The following is an 18,103-nucleotide window of genomic DNA, read 5'->3' on the forward strand; positions in this document are numbered from 1 at the left end:
GGTGGCCGGTTTCGTTGAAACCAAGCCAGGTATGCAGGAGTAATTTTATAGTGCCCAAGTGTGTGCGCAGTACACAAGAGCACTCTCTATTCCTTTACTCTCATAACCCAGTGGGACGGAAGACCGACACGACCGGTGAGAGATCAGGCGCAGGACCGACTTTTTACATGCCCATTCGACGCATGGATCATCTTACTTGTCAGACAATCAGGTGACCAGCCTGCACTGTCCTAACCAAACTTGGAAACATGTTATTTCCGAGTTTGGTTAGGACAGTGCAGGCTGGAGGCGTTGAATCCCCCCCTCCCCCCTTCTCCGGGGGGGGGGGGGATTCAACGTGTGTTGACAGTAACTTCTATCAGCTTGCTCTCTCTCCTAAACCTCAGGGTTTTCAAATTCTTTACTTTACGTTCATAATATGACGCATAGTTATGGACGCAAAATGACATAACAGTATGACGCAGTGAACCTTGCTATTGAAAATACGTTCGATCTCCATCACAATGTTTGCAGAGATTATCCGGCACATGTTAAACGATATATTATCGGTGTTATCACTCGATAGCTGGAACCAATATGATGATTGTCTCCCAAATGACCCGCGCCGATAGTGGTGTATGGACTTGCCATGAAAATCGTGCCTATTTGAAGATTATGACGGTGTCGACGGTCATAAGGTGAGAATGGCAATCAATACAAAAGACGTGTTTGTCTGTCTGTTTTTACCTCACACGCTGAAGTGTTAGGTAAGCGTTACGGTAAAAACCGATATCCAATATTATGTTTTAGATTGCTTGTTTTCTATGACAGGCCGGCCCGGCCTCTTATAGAAAACAAGAAATGGAACAGCAAGAAATGGAAAGGGCTTAAGGCCGTCCCCCGAGCTAACGACCTTCGCCATACATATGCCGCGTTGCCGAGATCGCGCCAAAACCCTATTTTTTTACTTAACTTAGTTCGAAATTGTCCTAAAAAAATTTAGAACGGGGAATATGTACATTGTAGTATATGATATTGTCGATCTATTGGCGTGTGTTTCAAATAAAAGTAATCTGTAAATCCTAAGGAGATGCTGAATGTATGCTTGAATTTTGATAAATTTGTTTTACTTTGGAAGCTGATATCATGAGTATATTAAACAAAATTGGAAAAGTTAAAACGGGGAAAGGAATATTGATATACTGTAGATTATTGCTGTATTTTAATTATAACTTTGTAGCTTTTAAATTCTGAGGTTATAAGGCTTTAAATACGGTAAATTACGGAATCTCCGTAGGGAAGGCCCTTAAGAGACAAAATGGTTTTTGTCGCGTAATTTAAAAACCATAAATATATTTCATTTAAGCTATGGGCAAATTAAAGTGTATACTCGAACCGATTTATGTACAAATTTTGAAATCTTAAATCACTCTCCTTTGTTGGCAAAATTAGAATCCCTTTTTTTACAGAGGTCTTTTTGATTGATTATTCTGTGTTATAAAAGTTGACCAATCGTGTTATGCTATGATTAATTAAAAGACAAAGACCTGATGAATACTGACAATGAACTTTAATTTCTTAGCTTTAGTTATTGCTAAGAAAAATCGATATCATAACAGCCAAATTATCAAGGCGTCGCCTTAAAATCATAAATGCGAAAACGTTTCTGTCTGTTTGCAATGTTTCTTACACTTAAGGGGCTGTAGCTATTTTTATAACAATTGTCCCATAAATACTTTTAGTCCTGAATTAGGATTGTATAGTTTTTTCAACAGCATCACAAAATTCATAAATTGGTGAGCTTATTGAACTCATAAGACCTGTTAGAAAACATCAGAAAGTATCTAGATAATAATACGCTTTTATTAGCCTAATTGTCTAAGCACAGTAGGCCGAAAAAACGAATCCGAATTTTGGCATTATTACACTTGCAATATATTTTAAATTGCTGATGACACACCATGCCGAAATTACGTAAGGCTATCGTGAGCTGAAAAGAAAAAATCTATATTATGCGTAGTTTCTGAAATAGCCACATTAAAAAGGTCGTATATTACTAAGATTGCCCGCTAACAATGTCGGATAGTCACTACCTACGTTATTAACAGAACGCGGAAGCGAGTAAGAGCGCACAATGTGCCACATCCGACTATGTTAACGGAGGGAATGGACGTCGCGCTGTCCCTTGATTTTTTGCCACCGTAGTTATATTTTTTTACTTTTCGACGCCATTTTCAATGTCTACAAGATCAGCACGGCCAATTAAAACTTGGTACTCAACAAAATTAAGAAAAATATAGTAAAAGACTAGTATAAAGTAATTATGTCCAAAGCTAACGCTAGTGCGGAAAATGGTATTTACTATTCTTTATAATCTTTTTAAATATTTTTAACAGTATAGCTTATGTTTTATTGCTTTAGATTTGATTATGAGATGAATTCTTAACTTCATCAACATTAATTTATCGTAGGTAACTTAAAACTGTAGGATGTACCACATCCAATGTTCTTAACCGGTTTTTCAAATGTGTAAAATGTCGGTAGTACCACATACGACATTTTTAATCGGTTTTATAAATGGTTAAATTGTCGGTAGTGCCACTTCAGACATTATTATGTGGATTTATAAATTGGTAAAATGTCGGTAGTACTACTAAATCATAATCATTTCATTTACTTTTCTTATTGATTAAATGACGCTTGTAGTTTGTACCATATCTGTCGTTGCTTACCAACTTTTAAGAAATTTCAGAAGGCTTTAAAATGGGTAATTTTTGTGAGAAAATTAGGTTTTTGTTGGCACACGTCATACATAATGAATTAATATATTTTTTTATTTATTAATCGTATTTTTCATGGTTTTGCGATTTGGTGACTAGTAGCCGCAATAAAGCCAGATTTTCTTGGCATTTTGCTATTAAGCAGGTATACAACAAACATAAAGATTTACTCAAATTATGTAAAAGTGACATAATTTCCAAAAATAATATATAAAATGCTATTTAAAATACCACAATGGATCAGAGAAAATCTCGGATGAATAAGACTGCTTTTGAATAATTAATCTGATAAATACTAATCTCAATTTTTCATGTAAACTAAGGCTGTGGTGGTACGTAAGTGACATAAAATGTAGAAATTTTTAAGAACTACTTGACTCCGCGAACTTCGTTTCATGGGCCTGCAAAACAGTCAGTCCTTCGTCAGTACTTTCTGTATTCCCCTCACATTTAGGCACTATCATCTCTCCAGCATATTTGGAAGATCTAGATGAGATCGATAGCCGGTCGTTCGACTTGCAAATATAATATTTTCCATTACACATTCGTGGTAGCCGCCGCCGTTGAGCCTAATTTTGAGCTTTAATTAAACTGTCCTTACTTCTAAAATATTTGGCTCATGGTAATAATTTAAAGGACAATTCTATTTTTCCCATAATTCCAATTAATATTTTGATATTTATGTAGGTAAGGATTAATAACGAATATGCAAAAAAAGTCACGCTAGAAGGAGATGATTTGAAATTTTTTTTTAATGAAAGTAATGGTTATTATTCGTTAACCATAAAAGATAGACATAAGCTGCCCTGGGCTTTTTTGTAGATAATGATGAGTACTATAAATATGTATAACAATATTTTGATGTCTCATCAGTATTTTTCGTAGCGGAAGCGAAATAATGAAATTTTTGGCAAATTTTTACCACTTTGGGTTATATTTTTGCTATTTTCGGTAGGATACCTAATATTTTTCAGAATAATACATAGCCTGTGTTCTTTGCAAATGATGTAGCTATCCAAAAGTAAAAGAATTTCTAAAATTAGTTTAGTAGTTATTGAGCCCATTCAATACAAATAAAACTTTTTCTCTTTATAATTTAAAACAAACTTTTTCTCTTTAAAATTAATATATTTTTTTATTTTTTATTTTGTTTAGTTAATTTATGTTATGCTATCAAAAAGTCAACAAAATAGTGTTAGTAATAACTTTTAATTTCAATGTTTTAAGTAAGTTTTCATTTCGGATGAAAATTTGATTTTCTGAATTATTTAAATCATAAGAAATGTTTAGTATTTTCATACGTACATTGTTTTTACGTTTTATTTGACAGAAGTCCATAAAACTATTTTTTTTCTTTAAATTGTTGTCGTTTTGTTGGTAATTTCTACATGGGACATATTTTTAAATTAACAGTTATCACTTAACAATCGTCGATTTTCTACAAGCAACAATGTCGGTTCTGGCACTTCCGACAAATCAGCATTACTCGTACCCCGTTAAAAAGGTCAGAAGTGACTTTTCTCATATTTAGGCATAAAATACGAGATACTCATATTAACGTGTAGTGCACAAACGCCCTATGCGCGGTTTCACGCCGGTTCTGTGAGAGCGTGGTATTTCTCCGGTCGAGCCGGCCCAATCGTGCCGAAGCATCTCTTATGGATATATCCCACAATAACATATTTTTTGTCATTTACTTTTAACTTCAAATAATGGCTAATTTTCGAAGCGATTTTAACCAATACGGCAATAATGGGCATTGTCCAAAAAAAATTTAAAAGTATTTTAAGAATATAAATTAAATAATTTTGAAATTCACTGGCTAGTTTTTTCTCAATAAATTTTTAAAGTTTCGCTCTGACGTCATCATCGGCGGCCAATAATTGACCTCTGCAGTATGTTTTTTCCTTTCAATCTTATTTATAATGGCTGGTTCGTCAAATGCAAGTTCTCATTATGTGAAAGCTGATACGAGAAGCTCACCAAAAGTTTGAAACGTAATGTTGGTCGAATTTATTGCTAATTTAACGCCATTGAAGGTCAAACAAAGGTTAAACATATTTGTTCAAAAATATAAGTAACTAATGGGTATTTTTTTCGTTTATATACAGAAAAACGATCACTGACCTTATTCCTCGAAATGTTTTTGTAATGAGCAAATTTAAAAAAAAGTGGACAATCCCCATTCTTATTCAATTAAATACTTTAAATACATTATTGATTATGGCCTTTTATAGCATAATTATTACGATTTTAATTTTAAATGAATATTTTCGAAGATATTACAGATTTGAAAATTGCGGGACGTAAGTAGCTTTTGCGGCAGTACCGATCAATGCGGGCCACGGGTAGTAATGAATATAAATTACTTATTTGAAATCAAACTACTGAATCGATTTTAATCATTTTTTCAGTGACTTAGGCCATAATTTATTTTATACCCGTGCGAAGCCGGAGCGGGTCGCTAGTTTGTTATAATTAAAATTAAAATGGCGTGTTTTTTCTTAACTATTATTTATCTTTTATATTAATAGAAGCTTAATATTTTTGCCAGGGTAATGAAAAATAGCCCCCCGAAATCTGGATGCATTCATCTATTGGTCCACATGTTCTTCGGCACCATCATCGTGACCAGCTTCATCATGATACTGATGATGACATTAAGAGGAGACGGTAAAGGAAGTGACGTGTCATCGAAATGCTCAGTCAGCAAGTGCCGGGTCACGTGTTCTGACATCGACCTCATCAATGATGACACTTCGCAAATCACTATAGCGGCATCGGTCAGTGCCTTCAAAGTTTTTTTTTTTTCGTGTTTTTTCTTAGAATAGTATAGACTAGAACCTATATATTAATACGTGAGCCGAAAACTTTGGATCCCTTTTGACGAAAAACGGGGAAACGTAGGTGAATGTAATTTTGCACAGTTATAGTTTATATGGTGAAGGAGTGCATCGAGCTAATATTATTTTGAAATTATGCTTTTATCATACATTTTTTTAACAAATAAAACTTTACATACACTACAACACACACACTAGGAAAAATGACAGATTTTTGAGTGACAAGCATAAACATACGAATACTCTTTTAAACTATGCTTGAAGTCTGTTGACAACAAGGTAACAAATTGAAAATGGATTATAGTTTTTTTTATTGAATTCTTAGATACTATTAGATGAAAATATATGATGAAGTCAATATTTTTCGTCGTCATTATAGTCATTGAAACTAAAGTCGAATTTCGACCATTGGGCGATCTCTAGTATACTTTATTGTGCACATAGTTACATCGAGACACATACAACAGAAACACATAAAATGACGAGTACACAAAGGCGGTCTCATTACTAAATAGCAATTTCTTCCAGACAACCTTTGGAAGTAAGGAAACAAAATATTTGCTAGAGAAAGGGCGTTGTGCTTAAAGTATAATATTATTAGCTAATTACAATGACCTCTAAAAGTTTAGGATTCCGTACTCGAAGGGTAAAAACGGGACCCTATTACTAAGACTTCGTTGTCACTCCGTCTGTCCGTCTGTTCGTCTGTCTGTCTCTAGGTTGTAACTCAAGAACGGTAATAGCTGGAGAGTTGAAATTTTTATAGATAGTGTATGTGTTTTTTTTTATTATAAAATTGGGGCCGTCTATGGACTGTTCGCCCATATCCTTTTTTGTATATCTGTTGCCGGTATAACAAAAAATATTCAAAATAAAATCAATATTTAAGGATACATCCCATACAACAAACATGATTTTTTTAGCCTTTTTTGCTCTATATCAATAATGGCAACAAGTAGGCACTTGAATATTTCACAAAGTCCTTGGTTATATTATGTGTATTAATAATAATATTAAAATAAAATATTAATCCCATACAAATACCCCAATATTTGCCCTGAATTTGCTCTATAATGGTACGGATCCCTTCGTGCACGAGTCCGACTCACACTTGGTCAATTTTTATTTTTCAAATTTAAATACGTTGAACAAAATTTAGCGAACTGTGCTATTTTCAATGTAATGCATGGCTATTGGCTACTTTATATTGCGTCGGTTTTTCCTTAACTTTTCTCTTTTACTCCATTTTTTTCTTATCTTATTATTGTCTGTAATTTGAAACAAGATTTATATACTCATTATTAAAATTATACTTTAGTTAATGCTGCCAAAATAAAAGTTGCTTGAATGTTTACAAATTGCTTTGTATTTGAATTTATTTGCAAGTTTATGTAAGAAATGCCGATATTATATTCAGGTAAATGATGTTACGTTTTCGTTACAGGACGCAGATACCGCTTGCGAAAGCATCACCCTGGCTATGATCCGACCTATATTTCGAGATGGGATCCTCCCAGAGAATTGGCTCGCTCGAGTCAGAACGACCATTCGCGAACTATCTATAGTAGAAGGCAACTTGAAATATATCACACCAGGGTCATTCATGGACCCGGCGAGTAACGGAATAAAGTCGCTCGTTCTCGATAGCATAGAAATATCTACATGGAGAGAGGACACGTTTCTGGGACTATCCAATCTAAGAGAACTTTACCTAAAGGACTGCTCCTTTGGTCGCATCCAAGAGAATTCGTTGGAAGCGGTCGATGACACCCTAGCTCTTTTGGACATCAAGGCATTACATTTCTGGAATCCTGTCAACGTCACTGGATCATCCACGTTCTTGAAGTTGGAGAAAGTGAACCTGTCCTTTAATGTTTTCTACGACATCCTAAGCAGTGTCACGTTTCAGTCCCTGCATTACTGTAAAATACTTTATCTGAACTCATGTAAAATCACATTCATAGGTGCTGGAACATTCGAACCTATGAAGAGTTTAGAACTGTTGTATTTGAACGATAACCACCTTGTCACCATACCGTCTGGATTGTTCGAACCGCTTTTAATGTCAGAAACGATAAGAATTGCTTTGCACGAAAATTTCTGGTTGTGCTCCTGTTCACAAGCAGACCTCCGAACTTTACACACTAAAGGCGCCATTATGGTGGAGCCGACTTGCTACTATCCCGACATTAAAAGAGGTATCACTTTTTCCGAACTAGAAGAATATTGCGAGAAAAGGGAATCGAATAAGTCCACCACCCTTCCCGAGTATCAAATAGATATGTGCAAGAAATTAAGTATAAGTACAATAATACGTAACACGGCAGCTTGCTACGAGGATAATTTATCATTTAAAAAAAATGGCGGTCGCTACGTGATGCCAACAATACACCATACATGCTTATCGAACCGGATGAAAGAGAATGTGTACAAGCAAATCCGAAGCGTTAAAACGTTTGTCACTAATGACGAATTTAGTGGAAATTCAACGTGGCTCCGACCAGTATACACTAGCCATTCAATGCAATTCTCAATGATCGAATTATCTGTTACCGGGAAATCTAATGACGGGGTAATGTGGTTCGAGAGCGATAACAAATCTGATATCTATTGCATCAATTCTGTGCCAGATGTGCTTCAGGTATTCTATTCTAGTTTGGATGAGGATTACACGTTTTGCCTGTTCGATACCACATCCGGTGACATACAGAACGAGAAGTGTCTGAAATACAAACTATCTGATTTCGTTAAAGTCCCGAACAGGAGAATTACTACCATTTTAAAATTTCTGATTCACATGTGCACAGCTTTAGCTTGTCTACTATGTGGAGCTACATGTGTATTTATAATAATAAACAAGAACCCAACGCTTTTGAAAAGGAACAAAAGGATACTTTTAGTGAAACATAAGACCATAGACGCGCTGGTTCTTCCACCTGAAGTGCCCCTTAGGAAAGACAATATGGCGGATGCGAATGATGTGGTGGAGAAGATATTTATTCTGCCGCAGAACGAGCTGCTTCCTCAGAGCTGCTACGAGCGGTCCACTTCTATGAGGAGCAGTAAGAGCAATGACGCTAGCTATATCTCAGCACTTTCGCCCACCGAGGAGCAGCTACGGGATTGGCGATCTAACTCGTTGGTTTGCGACCGATCGTCAACCGATGGGAATGCTTCACCAATTTGCAGTCTCTACGAGTCGCTTCCCTACTATTCCATGCATGAAAAAGTCTATGAGAGTATTCATTGAAATACTTTTATTATTTTTTAATTTGTTTAAAATATTTTATTTGTTTATCAGTGTTTTATAAAGTACGAAAAATGGGAGAAGAATGTTACGCATTCTACGAATTTTAATGTTTCAATGGAAATTTCAATAGAATTTGAGAATTACTAGTATTAAACTTTATGGAAATTTGCATAATAAGTGTTCATTCCATTTACGAGTCGTACAGATAATTTGGTTTTGGTGCTATAATTAATAAATTTTTAGAAATTTAACGTTATTTTACTGCTACAATAAATATCCGTAAAATTAATATTATCGATGAGTTTGTGGAAGATTTCAATGTTAATTTTTTCAAAGCATTGATTTAATTACTATTCTATACTAATATTTTCCAATAAAATAAAGATTAAAAATTCGTTTACTCACATCTCTGAAATTACTCGACCAATTTTGATGGCATGTTATATTTGACAAAAAGAAAATAGAAGAAGAAGCTACAATAATTATATGGCAGAAAATAACTCGGTGGTTGAGGCGACGCGTATCGTCGTCTCAATCATCGTTTCAGGAGTTTTTTGACCGAACGTTTGAGCGAACCTGTACTATAGCGCTAATAAATAGGTCAATCCTGTAAAAAAAAAACTTAGAAACCGGGTCATTTAGCGTTTTTGGCATCTAGATCTGCCCCGAGGTAGGGCAGACATGAGGCAGGGCGGGCCGAACGGATACGAAAATAGCCGAAGCTTAAATTATGAACATAAACTACGTACAGTGCTCCCAAAGTGATAATGCGCATAGAAATTTTCGTAATTTTCCGGCAACGGTCGTATTTCCTGAGAGCAGGAAGACGTTTTAAACTTAACTTTAAGAAAAACAGCGTTTGCAGCGACGTAGAGGCGCCTGACGTTGCTTGGACGTTACCATGGTAACGCCGCGATGACTTTCCGGTGAGTTAGCGACAGCGGACAGCCACCGGCTATATGATATTTACTTCTTTTTCCTTTGAACAAGGTGCAAAATGCATGTTTCATAGATTCGGGTGTTTTCGTGATTACGACAGTTAGCGAAGATTTCCATGCGCATTATTAATTTGGGAGTACTGTATAGCACTATAATAGTACCTTGTACTATTATCTATTCTATGCTAGTACTAAGTCTAAGTACTTCGTGGATCATCAGTTTCGTTTGGCTATTTCCGTATCCGTTCGGCCTGTCCTACCTTCCCTGCCCCGGGGCAGTTCTAGACGCCGAAAACGTAGCGTTTTCGGCGTTCGGCTAGGAGTAGAAATTACGATAAAATCCGCGGGAGTTTTTTCGGGATGTTCCCGCATTAGCTTTCAAATAATATTAAGTGCCATCGAAAAATGGTCCGGTTTATTATGTCATCATTATGACAAACAATGTCAGCTGGATTTGACACAATCTGAGAGGGCCTAGACGAGTGGCAACTGGCAACTGGCAAGCGATTATTGTAAACGCCAACGCTAACGCCAAAAAATGTATGGGATTTGACATTACTATTATTATTATTCACTAGCGAAGCGATGAAATATGTCAAATCGCATATATTTTGTTAGCGTTTAGTGCAATGATATTCTACTTATACAGATATATTACGTCCATACTATTATCCGGCTTAAATCTCTTCCGAACAATTTTCAAATTCAAAATTGCAAACATTGACACATATTTTGACAGATAAGTGAAACAAAAGATGTGAAAAACCATTTACATAAAAGAGACAGTTCTATTTTTAAACGTCGAATCGTATCGCTGTTTCTTTCTTCGCCTGAGCTATGACGAAAATTCGATTTTTTCCAGATTGTTCGAAAAAATAATTTAAATGTAAATAATCCTGGTATTTATTGCAATCAAGACATGTGGTAAGAGATTCCATGTGTTTAATTTACTTTTGAGTCATAATTGGTACATTTTCAAAACACGCACGACGTCATTTTCAATTTATTTAGGTAAGACAAGACGCGGCACGTTCGTGACTGTGCTCGATGCAGACTAAACAATTGCGGCAAAAAAGCAAAAACGGCCCAATTGGGTCGTATTTGAATCTTCACAACGCACGCGGTAGTAACATATCTGCTTTGAGTTTTTCATCATTGGTTAGTGTTTACGATAATCGCTTGCCACTTGTCTACTAGGGAAGGTCCGCTATCTATGCCTATGCAACAATATCTATGATAGTAATTAGTACATAAGTGGTGCCTTTTATACAATTAAATATTATATTATTATTATACTGTAGATATTAGCTTAACGATTTATAATGATTGCTAATAATTATTCGTTGGCTGCGTCTTAAATCTTGATATAATGGATTAATTTTGTACCTATAGCTGCTTTCTACGACGAGCATTGTCTGACCATTCGATGCGCGTTCTAAATTTAAATTCAAATCAACTACATCTCACCTGAGAAAAAGTTATACGGGCACGTGCAAAAAGTAATATTTTTTTAAAGAAATATTGTCATTGCCTGTTTAAAAAGTTTGAGTCGATAATAATTATTAGAGTACTTTTAAAAGTTTTATTCCAATCATGCCTACCTAAATATATTATAAATAAATAATTTATGCAATCTTAGATACAAAATTCTCGTATCACAACGTTGGTTACCGTACTCCTCCGAAATGGCTTTACTGATTTTTACCAAATTTTATATGCATATTTAGTAGGTCTGAGAATCGACTACTGACTACTTTTTATATTGATAAGTGCATTTGTTGAATAAATAATAGTAAATTATTACAACTCGAGAGTCGAGACTGACAGCGACCATTGTTCGTGCGACGGGATAGCGACGGACGTTGCCATGGTGCCATACTCATTTAGTCACTTCAATAAAATAATAATATATGGGCGAAACACTTTATATGGCAAAACAACGTTTGCCGGAACAGCTTGTAATTTATAAATTTACCAAGTAGTTTGTAAAATTAATGTATTTTTTCGTGTGTGAATTTTAATTGTAACATGTTATGTAACACAAAAGTTGGTAGCATTATAACCCCTTAAGCATAGTTTTGTCTATATTTATAATAATTTATAATAACTTTGGTCTTGCAATTTGCAAATGGGAATACAAACATAAACAGGGTACGATATTATGTTCAAATGAAATATGGGGATGCAAATATTGACTTTTGAGCAATAAGATATCTATCTTAAGGCGACGCCTTGATAATTTGGCTGTAGCGATATCGATTTTTGTCAGCAATGACTAAAGCTAAGAAATTAAAGTTCATTGTCAGTATTCATCATGTCTTTGTCTTTGAATGACCCATAGCATAACACGATTGGTCAACTTTTATAACACAGAATAATCAATCAAAAAGAGCTCTGTAAAAAAGGGATTCTAATTTTGCCAACAGAGGAAAGTGATTTAAGCTTCCAAAATTTTTACATAGATTGGTTCATGCATACACTTTAATTTGCCCATTATAGCTTATATGAAATATATTTACGGTTTTTAAATTACGCGACAAAAACCATTTTGTCGCTTACGCCCTTTCCATTTCTTGTTTACTATGAGAGGCCGGGTCGGCCTTTCATAGAAAACAAGCAATCTAAAACACGGTTTTTTACTTTAAGGCGGCGTCACCTTAAGATAACTTTTTAAGTTGCAAAGTGTTGCAAAAGTTGAATTTCTTATGGAGATACGTTGAGTCCCGAGATATGATATAAAAAATTATTATGTCAAAAAAATTTACTTACGTTTCCCGCACGATAAACGAATTTTGGAAATTGAATTAATATTTTGTTCAGTGCCCAATTGCGAAAACCCATTGATACGATCTAAATAAAGTTTAAGACATACAAATGATTTACAGGAAAGCACAAGTGAATGGCAATTAACCATTATTATTTAACGATATTTTTTAATAGCTTCATTTTAAGGGTAAAAAAGTTTTTTTACCCTACCCTACCCTTTATCCTAAGATTAAGGCTTCTTACAGACAAACGGCACGTGTCGGCGGCACGTGTCGGCGGCGGTCGACGGCAGTTCACGACACATGTCGGCGGAAGTTGACGGCAGCTGACGGCAGTCGACGGCAGTCGACGGCAGCCGACGGCAGCCGTTGACAGTTTATGACGCTTGCAGGGGGCCTACCACGACCTTTGCTAAAACGATCATGTTTCCAGAAAACTTTATTGTAAGATTACAATAGCATTGCCATACTCACTTTTTTTTAAATATAATTTTACTAAAAAACAGTAAAAAATGCAAAATATTGTTAAATCCGCTGTGAAATATCAACTTTTTTACGGTCGCTAGCTTGACGTTGAAGTAATTATTGCTCATCTGTCAAATGTCGCTTAGTAGAGGTGGTGGTAGGCTCCCAGTTGTGACGTACCGCCTAAAGGTAAGCGGTCACAGGTCGGTATCATACGCAACTCGCATCAAATTTTTTCACACATATAATTTTTTCACAGTAATTCCGCTGAATCGGCAGCGTACGGATTATGGAATAGCCTAGTAAATGAATGCTCAAAAAAAAATTTGACTTAGAAACTTTGTTTGAAGTAATTTGAAGATAAACATACAGTCTAGTCGGTAATCCGTACGCTGCCGATACAGTGGACGTACTGTTAAAAAAAATATCCATTTGATGCGAGAAGTTCGTTGCGTACGATACAGACCTGTGGACCTTTATATTTACGCGCTACGTCACAACTGCAAGCGTGATAAACTGTCGACGGCTGCCGTCGACTACCGCCGACACGTGCCGCCAACTGCCGTCGACTGCCGCCGACACGTGCCGCCGACTGCCGTCGACTGCCGCCGACACGTGCCGTCGTCTGCCGCCAACACGTGCCGTCGTCTGCCGTCGACTGCCGCTGACGCGTGCCGCCGACACGTGCCGTTCGTCTGTAAGCGCTCTAACAAGAGTCAGGGTCTTTAATATTTTCTACAGCGAAACATGTAATAGTTTCTACAGCGAAAGACATCAGAATTCACAAATATATAATTTGACAAAGCACAGTGTGCCATGACACTTTGTGTTGTATGAAAACTGTCAAACTTCGTGTTCGTCGTCGTCGAACTATCCGATACAATTTGTCTACACACCTATGAATAATTATAGTAAGATTCACTTCGCCTTGACCGTGATAGCTACATGAATCTATTAAATGCATCCCACAATAGAACGAAACGAACTACAACCACAGGGGGCTTAGCCAACACGTCTTCATCGTTTCTTTATAGAATCGCGGATAGAAAATGTATGGATTGGGCGTTTGATAATAATATGAAGGCGAAATCGACTCATGTCATATCAATAAGTTACATTTTGATCGGCGATTCTAAAAATATACAGGGTGTAACAAAGTAACAAAGTGATAATACTTCAGGGTGTGTATTTAAGTCCCCTTTATGTTAAGGTTCATTATCAAAGTATCAACGCTGAAAGAATAACTTTTTTTAACTTTTGTATGGGCAAATTCATGACGCTAGGGTGCTTGCCCATACAAATTACAAAAAAATGTTCTTTCAGCGCTGCTACTTTCACAGTGAACTCTATACAAGGGACAGGTACACACCCTAAATTATTATCACGTAGTTTTGTTACACCCTGTATAGAGTTCACTGTGAAAGTACCAAAGCTGAAAAATCAATTATTTGTTGAAGTGGGCAAGGTCCTCGCGGGATTGCGAGGGTGATCGCTTGCCCGACTTTTAGTTTAGAAGGAGCAAAGGAGAATATTTGGAAAATACGTACCGTACTCGATGATCAAGCTCATTACTTTAATGTAAATATAATGACAAAATCTATTAAAAAGTAAAAAAGTCAAAAAATCATAAACTGAGGAATACAAAATAATATGAAAAAGTTTTATGGAAGAACTTTAGCTATGTGCACTCTTTTAATATTTGTTTTGTTACCCTTGTGGAAAACGTGTTGGCTAAGCCCCCTGATTACTAAATAGTATCCACGTAACAAGTAACATTGGCAGCACAGTCTTCCGACTGAACTTGGCATTGTACATTGGCAGATTGCTACTAATTTCCTATCGGCGCCCTTGTTAAGCACTTTCTAACTTGGCAGTGTTTTTCATTGAGATTTGCCAAACTGATACTGATTAAAATTCATGTGGAATCGATTGCTCGCTTAGTTTGGCGATTGAGAAGTTTTTTTATTATATTGTAGAATTACGAAATATTGTATCTTGGATGAAAATTCTTGCTTTAATGTAAATAATGACAAACGAGAAAACTGTTGCAGGTGTGATGCTTGGCCTTATTCATTTATAGAATACAATTTTAAAGAGCATAAAAGTACCAAGTCAAAATATCGTAGAGGTGTTTAAAGCTTAATAATTAAAGGTAAAAAACAAACATACAAAATTTTATACGTGGGAGAGCCATGCTTCGGCACGAATGGGCCGGCTCGACCGGATAAATACCACGTTCTCACAGAAAACCGGCGTGAAACAGCGCTTGCGCTGTGTTTCGCCGAGTGAGTGAGTTTACCGGAGGCCCAATCCCCTAACCCCTACCCTATTCCCTTCCCTACCCTCAACTATTCCCTTCCCTTCCCTTCCCTTCCCTACCCTCCCCTATTACCCTATTCCCTCTTAAAAGGCCGGCAACGCACTTGCAGCTCTTCTGATGCTGCGAGTGTCCATGGGCGACGGAAGTTGCTTTCCATCAGGTGACCCGTTTGCTCGTTTGCCCCCTTATTTCATAAAAAAAAAAAAAACAATACAGGTAGCATTAAAAATATGTAAGTAAAGTAATTGCAAGAAGTCAGTTGAGTCGTAGTAATCTACAGGTGGACACCCAAAGCGGGACATATCCCGCTACCGTATCGACCACTTGTAGCTGACTTCGCACTGTTTGGATTACATGGCACAAAATCCTTTTCTTTTTTTATAAAACGCAGAAACCTTGTCTAGAAATTAATCAGGAATTAATGCTGTCAGCTTACTAGGCACTCTGCCAGATGGGGACGACCTGGGGAAGGGAAGAAGACCTAGTTTTATACTTTAAGTTTGTATATATTTGTATATTTTAGATTGTATTTTTTAGTGTTTAGATTGTTATCTGTTATCACTGTTTCTTTATTAATCATAAACTGAATTTTATTATAATTCGTTTAATCTTAAGCAGCTAAGTGAGAAACCTATCCAATAATATGATAATATTATTATTACCATAGAATTACAACGGAATTATTACCCTATTAAAAAAATCAACATAATAAGTTAAACAGGACTTAGCTTGTTACATGTGATCTTGTATCTTGATCTTGCATAGAGACTTGGCTTTTTTTACATTTCATGTTTTTGGTGGGATTAATATAATTTACGTACTGGATGACCCAGTAAACTTCGCATTACTTTCCTCCTAAAATAAACCTTCCCTTGACTTTCACGAATATTTCAATACTTAGCTAAATCGGTTCAGCACTTTTTGGAGTTTAAGGTAGACAACCAAAATTTAAAATTATTGCCTGCCCATACAAATCACAAAAAAAAATTTGCTATTTCAGCACTGCTACTTTCACAGTGAACTCTATAATATTAGGGACACATACACGCCCTAAAGTATTATCACTAAGTTTTGTTAAGTCCTGTAGATTTGAATTTAAATGTTTAAATAAAGACATTGAACACATATTTCACGCTCAGACAAAACTACAATTAGAAGTTTTCGCGCCGGGGAACAATATGTCCGGAATAAAAGGACTCATAATGAAACTTGTCGGCCGATGACGAATAATAAAACTTGGCTCCCTTGGGGACACCTTCATTACAGAGGTACTGGAGGTATTCAGAGATAACGACGAGAGTCAAGGACGACTGAGACATTTTCGTTAACGTTAAGGGGGAGACTAACCCAAAATTTTCGACTTTATAATTCATTTTTATAATTGAAAATAAGCCCCGAGTTGTTTCATTTTCTAAAATTAAATACTAAATTATATTTCCAAGAATTCGACATGAGCAAAAACACGATACTTATCTTAAAATTTTCTCGATAGAAATAAATCAGAAACATGCATCTAATTTTCACAAATTTTTCATTTAGACGTGGGCGAGTCATGCTTCGGCACGAATGGGTCGGCTCGACCGGAGAAATACCACGTTCTCACAGAAAACCGGCGTGAAACAGCTGTGTGTTCCCTATTCCCTTCCCTCCCCATCCCTATCCTCCCCTATTACCCTATTCCCTCTTAAAAGGCCGGCAATGCACCTGATGCTGCGAGTGTCCATGGGCGACGGAAGTTGCTTTCCATTAGGTGACCCGTTTACTCGTTTGCCCCTTATTTCATAAAAAAATAAATATTGCCATAACTGTGTATTGAACTAAGTTAATATTTTAACACATTATATAAAATTCTATCACTGAGAGATCGACCTAGCGGATTTTTAAAATGTATATTTATCGAGTTATTGAGGATTTAACCTAATTTGGCGATGATTCCGCGCTATCCTTTTTCACCTGGCATATGAAAGACGGGCGTGAGTGTGAAGAGAGAAGGACGATGTTTGATTTTTTGGGTTAGTCGCCCTCTTAAAAGAACAAGCGAGACATTTTTGCTAACGTTAAAAGGACAAGCGAGACATTTTTTAACGTTTAGAGGAGGAATTTCAGATTGATTAGTTTTTACTGATAATATTTCAGAAACTTTAGGTTGTTTTTAATTACTAGGTATAAGTAGAATATCATTGTTACTAGGACTCGATACTAGATGCTATTGAAGCGTTGTTCATTGTGTATGATGCTATCCGGGACCTAAAGTATTTCCATACAAATACTTATATCGTTTCAGTGAATGAAGTGTGAGGGAAAACAGAGAAACACTTCCAGTGCATTTGTGATTTAGGTGTTATTAATATCACAGATTCGCTCACAACTATAAGTGTTTACAATTTATTTTTGTTAATACTTTATCATCATCATCAATTCATTTATTTCTGTTCACAATTTTAGATTTTAGGTAACGCCAAAACGTATCAATTCACGTGGACTGTGCTTTTTGCCGACTTTATCATCTTTAGTTTGGGTTGCACCAGTGGCGTGGTTAAAGTTAAAGTTAAGGTTATTGTTATGACTATAGTTAAGGCTTAATTTAACTTTAACTTTAACCTTAACTTTGACCGGAGAAATTGACAGATGACAGCTGGTCCAACAAGGTTATAAATGAACGTGGGTGGAGGCGCTGCTGGTAAAGGAGAACTGTCAAAAATGGCGTTTTTGTATGATGACAGCGTTAGTTCCTTTTTTCGCCACGTGCATTTAAAACCTTGT

At 36.1% G+C, this 18,103-nt stretch overlaps 1 protein-coding gene across 1 annotated transcript; it reads left to right on the plus strand.

Annotated features, from left to right (window-relative positions):
- Positions 1–538: 538 nt before the first annotated feature.
- Positions 539–8,852, plus strand: LOC121731849. Its single transcript, XM_042121522.1, has 3 exons — positions 539–677; positions 5,314–5,542; positions 7,047–8,852. Exons 1-3 carry the CDS (start codon positions 577–579, stop codon positions 8,850–8,852), a joined length of 2,136 nt encoding a protein of 711 aa, XP_041977456.1. The 5' UTR covers positions 539–576.
- The last annotated feature ends 9,251 nt before the right edge of the window (positions 8,853–18,103 follow it).

The sequence above is a fragment of the Aricia agestis genome, chromosome 11 (assembly GCF_905147365.1).
Source record: "Aricia agestis chromosome 11, ilAriAges1.1, whole genome shotgun sequence".
NCBI lineage: Eukaryota > Metazoa > Arthropoda > Insecta > Lepidoptera > Lycaenidae > Aricia > Aricia agestis.